The 13758-nt window shown below is 46.3% G+C and overlaps 1 protein-coding gene across 1 annotated transcript; it reads left to right on the forward strand.

The window, feature by feature from the left end:
* Positions 1 to 2931: 2931 nt before the first annotated feature.
* On the forward strand, positions 2932 to 3972 carry MAGEB3 (MAGE family member B3; the record flags this gene model as incomplete). Its single annotated transcript, XM_080795158.1, has 1 exon — positions 2932 to 3972. One exon carries the CDS (start codon positions 2932 to 2934, stop codon positions 3970 to 3972), a length of 1041 nt encoding a protein of 346 aa, XP_080651284.1.
* Positions 3973 to 13758: the final 9786 nt, after the last annotated feature.

Consider the following 13758-nt stretch of genomic DNA (forward strand, 5'->3'; position numbering starts at 1 on the left):
GAGACAACCACCCCACATTATAGGGGGTCATTCAGAGAACTGCCAAGCCTGGTCTCAGGCCTAGACGGCCCAGGCAGGACAATCAGAGTGGGCATCCCCTCTTCTACTCCTCCGAGTTTTCAGCAAGGTCAGAGTCTTAGCCTAAGGAGAATGGTCACACTTCAGTAGAGGAAGGATCCTGGGTTGGATAGGTAACAAGTTGAGGTCCCTGGGTGATGAATGTGGGGACCACCAACTCCAGAACAGTGGTGTTCCAAAGAGACTTGACTCTGCCATCTGCCTCTCAGGACCCAAACATCCCTGGTCTAATGTGGCTCACTCTTCCACCTGGGAGGTCTCAGGAAGGAGCAGCCCTTGATCTCAGTACAGTAACTTCATGTCAGAGAGGATGGAGTCACACAACCCACCAGGAGCAAGGTCAGGTCCCTGAGTGAGTAAAGAGGACATTGCTAGACCCACAAATGAGGGGGCTTTACACGCCCCCCCACCCCCATTCCTAACTGTGGGAGGCTTCAGGCAGGGCTATAAGCCTGAGAATCCTTTTTGTTTCTGCCTGGTGAGTTTCAGGGAGGAAAGTGCCTTGTTTAACAAGATGGGCCCCATTTCTGCAGAGAGAGAAGTCTTGGCCGTAACTGGAGTCAAGGTGAAAACCCACAGTGCTACTGAGATAATCTCTTCCCAAAAGAGGGAGGCTCACAGAGTCCTGTCCCTCTTTTCAAGTCTCTGGGGCCTGAGGCAAGGGTAGGCAGAAGCAGTGCATCCTGACTTCTCCCTAGGAGCTCAGGAAGGTGAGGGCTGGCTTTGGGGGCTGGCTGACTTGGGTCAGTAGGGGGAGGAGTCACAAGTTCATGGGATTGCAGTCTTCTGAAGTTGGTGGTCCCTAGGTCCTCACTCAGGATCCTCACCTTGGGATCTGTCACTGCGAGCCTACAGAGCCTCGTCCTTGCTCTCAGCCCTCAGAACCCCAGGCAGCCATAGCCGGATATGATTCACCTGAACTTCCGCTTCAGAGATCGGGACATCGACCAGCGGGCGTAGTGTTTGTTCCGCCGAGGGTGGGTTCTCAGGACTTCTCTGAAGTCAAGGTGAGGACCTGAATGTGAAGTGAAGGGACCACTTCCCCTCCTATAACAAAGGTGGTCCCACAAAATACTGCCCCTGGGTTCGGCAATGGAAGCTCCTGACACGGCTGTTAGGCTGAGTTCTGCCTGGGAGGTCTTAGGGAAGAAGGCCTTGGTCTTAGAGAGTAGCCCTGATTCTCCAGAGGAAGGAAACGTAGGCCCTAATGAGAGCCAAGGGGAGGTTCCTGAGGGCTAATGAGGGGATCTCTTCCCGGTAGAGATGGCAACAGAAAAATTTACCCCCGCATATGGTTCTGGGGGGGGCTCCAGGCAGGCCCTGACAACCACTCACTCCCCACTCCCCGAGAGCTCCCGGAAGTGAAGGCTTTGCTTGGAGCTTGGTGAACTCAAGTTAGTGGAGGGAGGAGTCCCGGGCTCTGATAGATACCAAAATGAAGACCCTAAGCAAGGACATAGAGACTACTGGCTCCAGAACAGTGGTGTCTCAAGAGCCCTGCCCCTGCTTTCAGCCCTTAGAGACCCTGGGCAGTTGTGGCCGGATATGACTCATCTTTACTTCCATTCAGTTCCCAGGAAGTGAGGACATTTGTCTGTGGGTGAGGCCTCTGGTCCCCGAGGGTAAATTTTCAGGACTAGCCTGGAGTCAAGGTGAGGACCTTGCGTGGGGACTGGGGGAAGCATCCCGATTCATAACACGTGGGGCCCCACTAAGTCTCAGGACTGCTGTTGACTCTGGTAGGACCCAGCAGAGCTATCAGATTTTCTGCCTGGAAAGTCTCAGGTAGGGAGGGCCTTGGTCTAAAGGAGTAGCCTGGGTCCTGCAGATGGAGTAGACCAAGGACCTGTCTGCAGTGAAAGTGAGGTCCCTGAGTACTAACGAGGAGCCTCTCCGCAGTTAAGGAAAGCAGCATCCCTGTACTTATTCCTGGAGGCTCTAGGTGGGAGTAGTCCAATGTGGAGGGCCCTAACTTTCCCCTCTAGGGACTTGGAATTGTTGGATTAATGGAGCAGCCTCAGTTCTGCAGAGAGAGACTGTGGGCTTCACAGGCATCGGAATGAGGACCCTGAATGAAGAGTGATGGTACCCCCAAAAAGAGACAACAGAGAGCACCCCCCTTGTCTACAGCACTAAGGAGCCCAGGCATGGAAGTCAGGGGTGTGTGAGCCCTACTTTATTTTTGATGGTATCAGGTTGGTGAGAGCTTTTGTCTGAGGGGAGAGACCAGACCAGCAGAGGAAGGTGTCCCAGGCTCTACCTAGAGCCAAGATGAGGACACTGAATGAGGACTGAGGACCCCAATGACTCTAGAATAGAGAGTCCCACAGAACTGTCAGCAGTTGGTGGCAGTAGTGGGCGGAGGCAACAGTAATGCGCCAAGGTGCCCCTTTCGTTCCTCCTGAGGGATCCCAAGAAGTTGAGGACCTGGGTTGGAGATGTAAATTTAGAGCAGCACAGAGGAGAGGGCCCGAGCCTTGACAAAAGTTGATATGGTGGTCCTGAATATGAACGGAAAGGATCCTCACACTCCAGAGTAGAGAGGATCTCACAAGGACTGGACCTGCCTCTGCTGCTTTCAGCCCCAGTAAGCACCAACCAGGGCTGGCAGGCTGCACCCTGAGGCTCACTTTAATTATTTCCGCAGGATTCTCAGAGTACAGGTTGATCATAACAGGAGCCCTGTGGTTTCCCAGAGCCGTGGCCTCACAGAAACCTGCAGAGGCAGCCTTGGTTAAAGCCAAGCTGGTCTCTCCCTGTAGAAGGTGCTCCCTTTCATCCTTTCTTCTCTCATGCCCAGATCACCTCCTGTCCTACCCACACTACTACCTGCTGTCCCTGGCCACAGTCATCATGCCTCGGGGACAAAAGAGTAAGCTCCACACCCGTGAGAAACGCCACCGAGCCCAAGGTGGGATCCAGCATCGGAGCAGTGCTCAGGTCACTGTAGCCAAGGAGAAAGCCTTCCCCTCCTTGGCCCCTCCGCCCTTCGGTGTTCTGACTCACAGAAAACCTGCAGCTAGGTCACGTAGCGCTCTCAAGCGGTCTCAGAGAGCCCTATCCACCAAGCCTGCAGGCGTTTCTCCCACAAGATCATATAAACGAGCGAAATGCAAAACTGAGAAAAAGCCAAGTTCCTCCCAGGCCCCACTCACCACTGTGCAGTCTCAAGGAGACCCTTTAACCAGAGCAACGGGTATTTTGGTGCAGTTCCTGATGCATATGTACAAAAGGAAAAAGCCCATCACGAAAGCCAATATGCTGAAGATTGTCAATAAAAAGTACAAAAATCGCTTCCTTGAGATCCTCAGAAGAGCCTCTTTCAGCTTGGAAGTGGTTTTTGGTGTTGACTTAAAGGAAGTCGATTCTACCAAGCATTCCTATATCCTGGTCAGTAAGATGGACCTCCCCAACAATGGGACTATAAGCCGTGGCAGAGGATTTCCCAAGACCGGGCTTCTGATGAATCTCCTGGGTGTGATCTTCATGAAGGGCAACTGTGCCACCGAAGAGTACGTCTGGGAGTTCCTGAATAAGATGAGAGTCTTCGTGGGGAAGCGGCATTTCATATTTGGGGAACCCAAGAAGCTCATCACCCAGGATTTGGTGAATCTTAAGTACCTGGAGTACCGGCAGGTGGCCAACAGTGATCCCGCACGCTACGAGTTCCTGTGGGGTCCCAGAGCCCACGCCGAGACCAGCAAGATGAAAGTGCTAGAGTTTTGGGCCAAGATTAATCATACCGTCCCCAGTGCCTTCCACTCCTGGTATGAAGAGGCTCTGCGAGATGAGGAAGAACGAGTCAAAGCCACGGTTACACGACAGGCTGAGACAGGTGCCATGGCCAGTGAATGTTCCAGGGAATGTCTAGCAGCACCTCCTACACCTAATTAAGTTGAGGCAGGTTCTTCGTATTGTGGCTGAAGGGAGCAGTCAGTGTTCTAAGTAGTAGAGGGCAGGGTGTGACTGAGGGAACACAGTGTATAATACCTCCGTGCTCCTGTTCTTTATGGGTAATTTGGAGATTTATCAGCATTTTAATTTTTTGCTCTTTTTCAAATGTTACTTCAAAATGAAGGCTTATTTAGCATTATAAACTAAATTCATGAGTTACATTGGTCTCACTTATTGTTGTTTATCGGGTTTAAGAGTTCAGAGTATTGCTGTTTTATAGAACAAATTGGGAAATTTTCCATCTTATTTAGTAATCTGGTACAATGTAACATGGCATTGGTGCATGCGTTCCCTTGAAAACGTGAAAAAAATAAGTAGTAAAATATATGAAATCGATACAGAGGAAAATCATAAGATGGTTGGTATTTGACTTCCTAATCCTCTTTACTCTGTGTTTTATAAAGTTCTAAATAACAGTATGTGCTTGACTAACTGAAGAGTGTAGAATTAAACCTTCATGAATTAGATGCCATGCTTCAGGCTCATTTATTCCCCAAACATTGCCTCAGCATCTTCTCTCAGAAGGCTTCATACTGGCACTGGGAGAGCTGAGAAAAAGACTGAGACACTGAGCATAAAGTTATAGAGTGGAGAAGCATCTATGGTATAAGGGAAAATGGTAATATATACTCTAAGACCGAAAGCATTCATGAAAAGATGAGATAAAACAGGAGAGAGGTGGTTCCAGGTGAGAGCAGTTAAGTGTCAGTGCCCTGAAGCAGGGCCCCTTTGGGCCTTCGGAGCCTGCAGGTCCCTCCGTGGGAGGCAATTCTAAGTTGGCTGCATGCAGCAGGGCCCGGAATGGCAAACTGCCCTTTCCAGTTACTTTGGGATGGTGCGAAAGCCAGAGAGAAATCACCTGGGGAGGGGATGGAAGGTGTCCTGTGCTCTCGCCCCGGTGCAGCCAAAGGCAGTGTGCAAATTCGAGGTTGTATTTACATCATCTCGAGAGTTTCTGAGAAATAAGGGAGTACTCCCTTAGTGGATGCCCAGAATCCACTGGACTGGCACCCTTGGCCCTGGGCTGGGGGAGCCAGGACCCACTCCACTAACACATCATTCACATTAGGTTACCTTGTTTGTCATTTGTCAAACTCCAGGCAAGGTCTAGTTTTCTGTTGGTGGTTGAATGAATGAGAGTCAGAGGGGTTTGGAAAGAAGGGCAGCGGAGAGGAAGGTGCTTTTGGCAGCCTTGAAACGTGTTTTAGGAGCTTCATGTTGCATCCACTAAGGAAGTCGACCTTATGTCAACCACTGGGTGACATACTTGAATGGGGAACTATTACTTAGCATTTCTTGCTAAGCACTGTTTTGTCTGATAGAGTTTTCTTTGTTCTAGAGCACTGCATAGTTCCTGACATCCCCGGATTAAAAATTAAATCTCTTCGTAGTGAGTTGAAACTCCAGGGCACAAATTAGAGTAAGAACTGTCATCCTTTAAAGTGCAATCCTGGCCAGGCAATGTGCCACGCACTTTTTTTAAAACACTTTTTTAAATTTTAAATTTTTTTTTAAAGATTTTATTTACTTACTTGACAGACAAGTAGGCAGAGAGGCAGGCAGAGACAGAGAGAGGAGAAAGCAGGCTCCCCACCGAGCAGAGAGCCCGATGTGGGGCTCGATTCCAGGACCCTGGGATCATGACCCGAGCCGAAGGCAGAGGCCCTAACCCACTGAGCCACCCAGGCGCCCCTATTTTTTAATTTTTTATTAACATATAATGTATTATTAGCCCCAGGGGTACAGGCCTGTGAATCACCAGGTTTACACACTTCACAGCACTCACCATAGCACTTACCTTCCCCAACGTCCATAACCCAACCACCCTCTCCCCTCCCCACCCAGCAACCCTTACTTTTACGTGCATTATGGACACTCTACCAGTCCCCAGGACAGAGCCCATCAAACCCACTTCACAGATGAAAAGACAGCCTCACAGAGTTTGGTGTTGTGCCCCATTTCTCATAGCTGCTAAGTGACAGGTTTGGAAGCAGACCCCTGGCCTGAATTAGTATGAAGTCCACACTTTTCTACTCCTCCCAGCCTGAGGCTGACTTCACGTTCCTTATTTCCCCTTTCTTCTCACTACTACAAAATTGTCTCAGGTACTAAAAGGGATTCTGTGCCCAAGACACTGGATTAAAATACATAACCAGAGCAATTACCATATCAAAATAATTGAGAAGTGTGAATAAAGAAGAAAAAGAGATAATATTCAGTGACAATAGGATCATCTATATATGCAAAGTCAGAAAACCTCAGACGATCAGGGGTCACAAAATCATTTTGGATAGTCCCTTCCATAAAGAAGGTTATACCTGGGGAGGAGTCAAGATGGCGGAGAAGTAGCAGGCTGAGACGACATCGGGTAGCAGGAGATCAGCTAGATAGCTTATCTAACCATTGTGAACACCTACAAATCCAACGGGAAATCAAAGAGAAGAAGAGCAACAATCCCAGAAACAGAAAATCGATCACTTTCTGAAAGGTAGGACCTGCGGAGAAGTGAATCCAAAGCGACGGGAAGATAGACCCCGGGGGGAGGGGCCGGCACCCGGCAAGCGGCGGAGCGACGGAGCACAAAATCGGGACTTTTAAAAGTCGGCTCCAGTGGGAGACATCGCTCCAGAGGCTAAACTGGGGGGAAACCCAGGCGGGGTCAGCATAACCCCAGGACCCGCAGGGTCACAGAAGGACTGGGGGTGTCTGAGTGCCGCAGAGCTCGCAGGTATTGGAGCGGGGAAGCCGGCTATAGCGACAAAGCCGAGGAGTGAGCTCTAAGCCCAGGGTTACCTTGTGCCGGTCGCAGGCTGGGTGGGCTCGGAGCGCGGCCGGAGGCCACAGAGACAAAAGCGACCCGGCGCTTTTCTCCAGCTCCAACAATTGACTGCTTTCCTCGAGGCGCGACCGCAAGCCAGGGAGGCGGGACTGTTGGGCGCTTTGCTCTGAGAGCGCACTGAGGAGCGGAACCCCAAGCTCTCGGCTCCTCCGGGCCGAGAGATTGGGAGGCTGCCATCTTCATTCCCGTCCTCCGGAACTCTACGGAAAGCGCTCAGGGAACAAAAGCTCCCGAAAGCAAACCCAAGCGGATTCCTTAGCCCGGCCCCTGGCAAGGGCGGTGCAATTCCGCCTGCGGCAAGGACACTTGAAAATCACTACAACAGGCCCCTCCCCCAGAAGATCAACAAGAAACCGATCCAAAACCAACTTCAGTCACCAAGAACAGCGGAATTCCACAGCAGGAGAAAGCAAATCCTACCTGGACAAAATGACAAGGCGGAAAAACTCACCTCAAAAAAAAGAACAAGAGGCCGTACCGAAGGCTGGAGACCTAATCAATACAGACATAGGTAGCATGACAGATCTAGAGTTCAGAATGACAATTCTCAAGGTTCTAGCCGGGCTCGAAAAAGGCATAGAAGATATTAGAGAAACCCTCTCCGGAGAGATAAAAGCCCTTTCTGGAGAAATAAAAGAACTAAAATCTAACCAAGTTGAAATCAAAAAAGCTATTCATGAGGTGCAATCAAAAATGGAAGCTCTCACTGCCAGGATAAATGAGGCAGAAGAAAGAATTAGTGACATAGAAGACCAAATGACAGAGAATAAAGAAGCTGAGCAAAAGAGAGACAAACAACTACTGGAACACGAGGAGAGGATTCGAGAGATAAGTGACACCATAAGACGACACAACATTAGAATAATTGGGATTCCAGAAGAAGAAGAAAGAGAGAGGGGAGCAGAAGGTATATTGGAGACAATTATTGGAGAGAATTTTCCTAATATGGCAAAGGGAACAAACATCAAAATCCAGGAGATGCTAAGAACGCCCCTCAAAATCAATAAAAATAGGTCCACACCTCGTCACCTGATAGTAAAATTTACAAGTCTTAGCGACAAAGAGAAAATCCTGAAAGCAGCCCGGGAAAAGAAGTCTGTAACATACAAGGGTAAAAACATTAGATTGGCAGCGGACCTATCCACAGAGACCTGGCAGGCCAGAAAGAACTGGCATGACATATTCAGAGCACTAAACGAGAAAAACATGCAGCCAAGAATACTATATCCGGCTAGGCTATCATTGAAAATAGAAGGAGAGATAAAGAGCTTCCAGGACAAACAAAAGCTGAAAGAATTTGCAAACACCAAACCAGCTCTACAGGAAATATTGAAAGGGGTCCTCTAAGCAAAGAGAGACCCTAAAAGTAGTAGATCAGAAAGAAGCAGAAACAATATACAGTAACAATCACCTTACAGGCAATACAATGGCACTAAATTCATATCTCTCAATAGTTACCCTGAATGTTAATGGGCTAAATGCCCCAATCAAAAGACACAGGGTATCAGAATGGATAAAAAAACAAAACCCATCAATATGCTGCCTACAAGAAACTCATTTTAGACCCGAAGACACCTCCAGATTTAAAGTGAGGGGGTGGAAAACAATGTACCATGCTAATGGACATCAGAAGAAAGCTGGGGTGGCAATCCTTATATCAGATCAATTAGATTTTAAGCCAAAGACTATAATAAGAGATGAGGAAGGACACTATATCATACTCAAAGGGTCTGTCCAACAAGAAGATCTAACAATCTTAAATATCTATGCCCCTAACATGGGAGCAGCCAACTATATAAACCAATTAATAACAAAATCAAAGAAATACATCGACAGTAATACAATAATAGCAGGGGACTTTAACACTCCCCTCACTGAAATGGACAGATCATCTAAGCAAAAGATCAACAAGGAAATAAAGGCCTTAAATGACACACTGGACCAGATGGACATCACAGATATATTCAGAACATTCCATCCCAAAGCAACAGAATATACATTCTTCTCTAGTGCACATGGAACATTCTCCAGAATAGACCACATCCTGGGTCATAAATCAGGTCTCAATCGGTACCAAAAGATCGAGATCATTCCCTGCATATTTTCAGACCACAATGCTCTGAAGCTCGAACTCAATCACAAGAGGAAATTTGGAAAGAACGCAAATACATGGAGACTAAACAGCATCCTTCTAAAAAATGAATGGGTCAACCAGGAAATTAAAGAAGAATTGAAAAAATTCATGGAAACAAATGATAATGAAAACACAACAGTTCAAAATCTGTGGGATACAACAAAGGCAGTCCTGAGAGGAAAATATATAGCAGTGCAAGCCTTTCTCAAGAAACAAGAAAGGTCTCAAATACACAACCTAACCCTACACCTAAAGGAGCTGGAGAGAGAACAACAAAGAAAGCCTAAACCCAGCAGGAGAAGAGAAATCATAAAGATCAGAGCAGAAATCAATGAAATAGAAACTAAAAAAACAATAGAACAAATCAACAAAACTAGGAGCTGGTTCTTTGAAAGAATTAATAAGATTGATAAGCCCCTGGCCAGACTTATCAAAAAGAAAAGAGAAAGGACGCAAATAAATAAAATCATGAATGAAAGAGGAGAGATCACAACCAACACCAAATAAATACAAACAATTATAAGAACATACTACGAGCAACTCTATGGCAACAAATTTGACAACCTGGAAGAAATGGATACATTTCTAGAGATGTATAAACTACCACAACTGAACCAGGAAGAAATAGATAACCTGAACAGACCCATAACCAGTAAGGAGATTGAAACAGTCATCAAAAATCTTCAAACAAACAAAAGTCCAGGACCAGACGGCTTCCCAGGGGAATTCTACCAAACATTTAAAGAAGAATTAATTCCTATTCTCCTGAAACTGTTCCAAAAAATAGAAATGGAAGGAAAACTTCCAAACTCATTCTATGAGGCCAGCATCACCTTGATCCCAAAACCAGACAAGGATCCCACCAAAAAAGAGAATTACAGACCAATATCCTTGATGAACACAGATGCGAAAATTCTCACCAAAATACTGGCCAATAGGATCCAACAGTACATTAAAAGGATTATTCACCACGACCAAGTGGGATTTATTCCAGGGCTGCAAGGTTGGTTCAACATCCGCAAATCCATCAATGTGATACAATACATTAATAAAAGAAAGAGTAAGAACCATATGATACTCTCAATAGATGCTGAAAAGGCGTTTGACAAAGTGCAGCATCCCTTCCTGATTAAAACTCTTCAAAGTGTAGGGATAGAAGGCACATACCTCAATATTATCAAAGCCATCTATGGAAAACCCACCGCAAATATCATTCTCAATGGAGAAAAACTGAAAGCTTTTCCGCTAAGGTCAGGAACACGGCAGGGATGTCCGTTATCACCACTGCTGTTCAATATAGTACTAGAAGTCCTAGCCTCAGCAATCAGACAACAAAAAGAAATTAAAGGCATCCAAATCGGCAAAGAAGAAGTCAAACTATCACTCTTTGCAGATGATATGATACTATATGTGGAAAACCCAAAAGGCTCCACTCCAAAACTGCTAGAACTTATACAGGAATTCAGTAAAGTGTCAGGATATAAAGTCAATGCACAGAAATCAGTCGCATTTCTTTACACTAACAACAAGACAGAAGAAAGAGAAATTGAGGAGTCAGTCCCATTTACAATCGTACCCAAAACCATAAGATACCTAGGAATAAATCTAACCAAAGAGGCAAAGAATCTATACTCAGAAAACTATAAAGTACTCATGAAAGAAATTGAGGAAGACACAAAGAAATGGAAAAATATTCCATGCTCATGGATTGGAAGAACAAATATTGTGAAAATGTCTATTCTACCTAAAGCAATCTACACATTTAATGCAATCCCTATCAAAATCCCATCCATTTTTTTTAAAGAAATAGAACAAATAATCCTAAAATTTATATGGAACCAGAAAAGACCTCGAATAGCCAAAGGAATATTGAAAAAGAAAGCCAAAGTCGGTGGCATCACAATTCCAGACTTCAAGCTCTATTACAAAGCTGTCATCATCAAGACAGTATGGTACTGGCACAAAAACAGACATATAGATCAATGGAACAGAATAGAGAGCCCAGAAATAGACCCTCAACTCTATGGTCAACTAATCTTCGACAAAGCAGGAAAGAATATCCAATGGAAAAAAGACAGCCTCTTCAACAAATGGTGCTGGGAAAATTGGACAGCCACATGCAGAAAAATGAAATTGGACTATTTCCTTACACCACACACGAAAATAGACTCAAAGTGGATGAAGGACCTCAATGTGCGAAAGGAATCTATCAAAATCCTTGAGGACAATGCAGGCAGCAACCTCTTTGACCTCAACCGCAGCAACTTCTTCCTAGGAACATCGCCAAAGGCAACAGAAGCAAGGGCAAAAATGAACTATTGGGATTTCATCAAGATCAAAAGCTTTTGCACAGCAAAGGAAACAGTAAACAAAACCAAAAGACAACTGACAGAATGGGAGAAGATATTTGCAAACGACCTATCAGATAAAGGGCTCGTATCCAAAATCTATAAAGAGCTTATCAAACTCAATACCCAAAGAACAAATAATCCAGTCAAGAAATGGGCAGAGGACATGAACAGACATTTCTGCAAGGAAGACATCCAGATGGCCAACAGACACATGAAAAAATGCTCCACATCACTCGGCATCAGGGAAATACAAATCAAAACCACAATGAGATACCACCTCACACCAGTCAGAATGGCTAAAATTAACAAGTCAAGAAATGACAGATGCTGGCGAGGATGCGGAGAGAGGGGAACCCTCCTACACTGTTGGTGGGAATGCAAGCTGGTGCAACCACTCTGGAAAACAGTGTGGAGGTTCCTCAAAAAACTGAAAATAGAGCTACCCTACGACCCAGCAATTGCACTCCTGGGTATATATCCTAAAGATACAAACGTGGTGCTCCGAAGGGGCACGTGCACCCGAATGTTTATAGCAGCAATGTCCACAATAGCCAAACTGTGGAAAGCGCCTAGATGTCCATCAACAGATGAATGGATAAAGAAGATGTGGTATATATACACAATGGAATACTATGCAGCCATCAAAAGACATGAAATCTTGCCATTTGCGACGACGTGGATGGAACTAGAGGGTATCATGCTTAGCGAAATAAGTCAATCGGAGAAATATAACTATCATATGATCTCTTTGATATGAGGAAGGGGAGATGCAAGGTGGGGGGGTTTGGGGGGAGGTAGGAAAAGAAAAAATGAAAAGATGGGATTGGGAGGGAGACAAACCATAAAAGACTCAATCTCAAGAAACAGACTGAGGGTTGCGGGGGGGAAGGGGGACGGGAGAGGGTGGTGGGGAAATGGACATTGGGGAGGGTATGGGCTATGATGAGTGCTGTGAAATGTGTAAACCAGATGATTCACAGACCTGTACCCCTGGGGATAAAAATACATTATATGTTTATTAAAATAAAAAATTTAAAAAAAAAAAAAAGAAGAAAAATAAAGTGGGCCCCTACATTACTAATGCTTGGGAAACATGTAAAAAAAAAAAAAAAAAAAAAAAAGAAGGTTATACCTATTCAAACAGAAGTTACATAAAAAGCCAAGTCTGGTAGCTAAAGAAAAGAAATGGATTAAAGTATTTTTTGTCCTTTGACAGCGCATGTGTTCTGGGGTCTCGGCCTTGTGTTACAGCTCCCCTATCTCACATCACTCCTGGGACAGGGACCCAGTCTCTGAAGGGTTTGCAATAGGGATAATGGTCAAGAGTTTGCAGGGACATGGCCTTTCCCGGGAAGCCTTCAATCAAGAAGAGGAGCCATAATGGAGATCTCTTTATAGTAGGACTGGGGAGAGCAACATGCCGAGCAAAGTTGTCAGTCTGGGCATCCCCTCTCTTATTCTTCAGGATTCTCGGGGACAGGTGAGTCCTGCCTCAGGAGGAGCCCAGGTCCCTAGGGGGAGGACTTACAGTCTCTGACACATGCGAAGGTGAGGACTTGGAATGAGGAGTGAAGACAGCAGCCACCCAGAACACTGTGGCCCATAGACTCCTGACCCTACTCTCAGCCCTCAGAGTCCCCAAACAGCCTTGGAAGGACGTGACTGAAGCTGACTTCCACTTAACAGGTCAAAAAGGTGACGATCTTGGTCTGAGGTTGATTGACTCAGGTCAGTAGAGGTAGTGCTCAAGTGTGCGCAGGAACCACCAGACCTACCTTGGTGGGGACTCACGATTCCATCCAACTGCCATGAGAGCTTCTGGCAAAAATGTCAGGCAGAGCTGGCCTCATATCCTCCTTGGGGGTAACAGAAAAGTGGAAAGGTTCCAGGTCAGCAGAGAGAGGAGACTTGGGGCTTCACATAAGTCAGATTTAGAGTACTGAGTTCAAACCCTGAGTGGGATTCACCATCATAGGGCCTCAGGCTGCCTGCCACAGCTGTCACCTTGGGAGATCTTGGCAGGTGTGGCCAGATAAGGCCGCTCTCGCCTCTTCCTCTTAGATCTCAGGGAAGGGAAGTGTAAGTGTTTCTCTGGGGAGATATCCTCGGATTAAGAAAGAGGGGAACCTCAGGCCCTGCCAGGAGTCAAATCAAGGAAACTAAATGCAGACCAAGGGGACAACCCGTCCCTGAATAGGTGGGAGAAGTGAAGTCTGGCCCTGCGCTTGCATTCAAGACCGAAAGCCCCAGGGGCAGGGTATGAGACTGAGGGCCCCCAGCATCACCTGTTTGAAAAAACTGACTTCATCCTATAGAACAATTTTAGGTTCACAGCAAAACTGAGCAGAAAGTACAGAGAGTTCCCATGTACCCTCTTCCCTGACACGCACACACAACCTCCC

This window comes from Martes martes (genome assembly GCF_963455335.1).
Source record: "Martes martes genome assembly, chromosome: X".
NCBI classification, from domain to species: Eukaryota; Metazoa; Chordata; class Mammalia; order Carnivora; family Mustelidae; genus Martes; species Martes martes.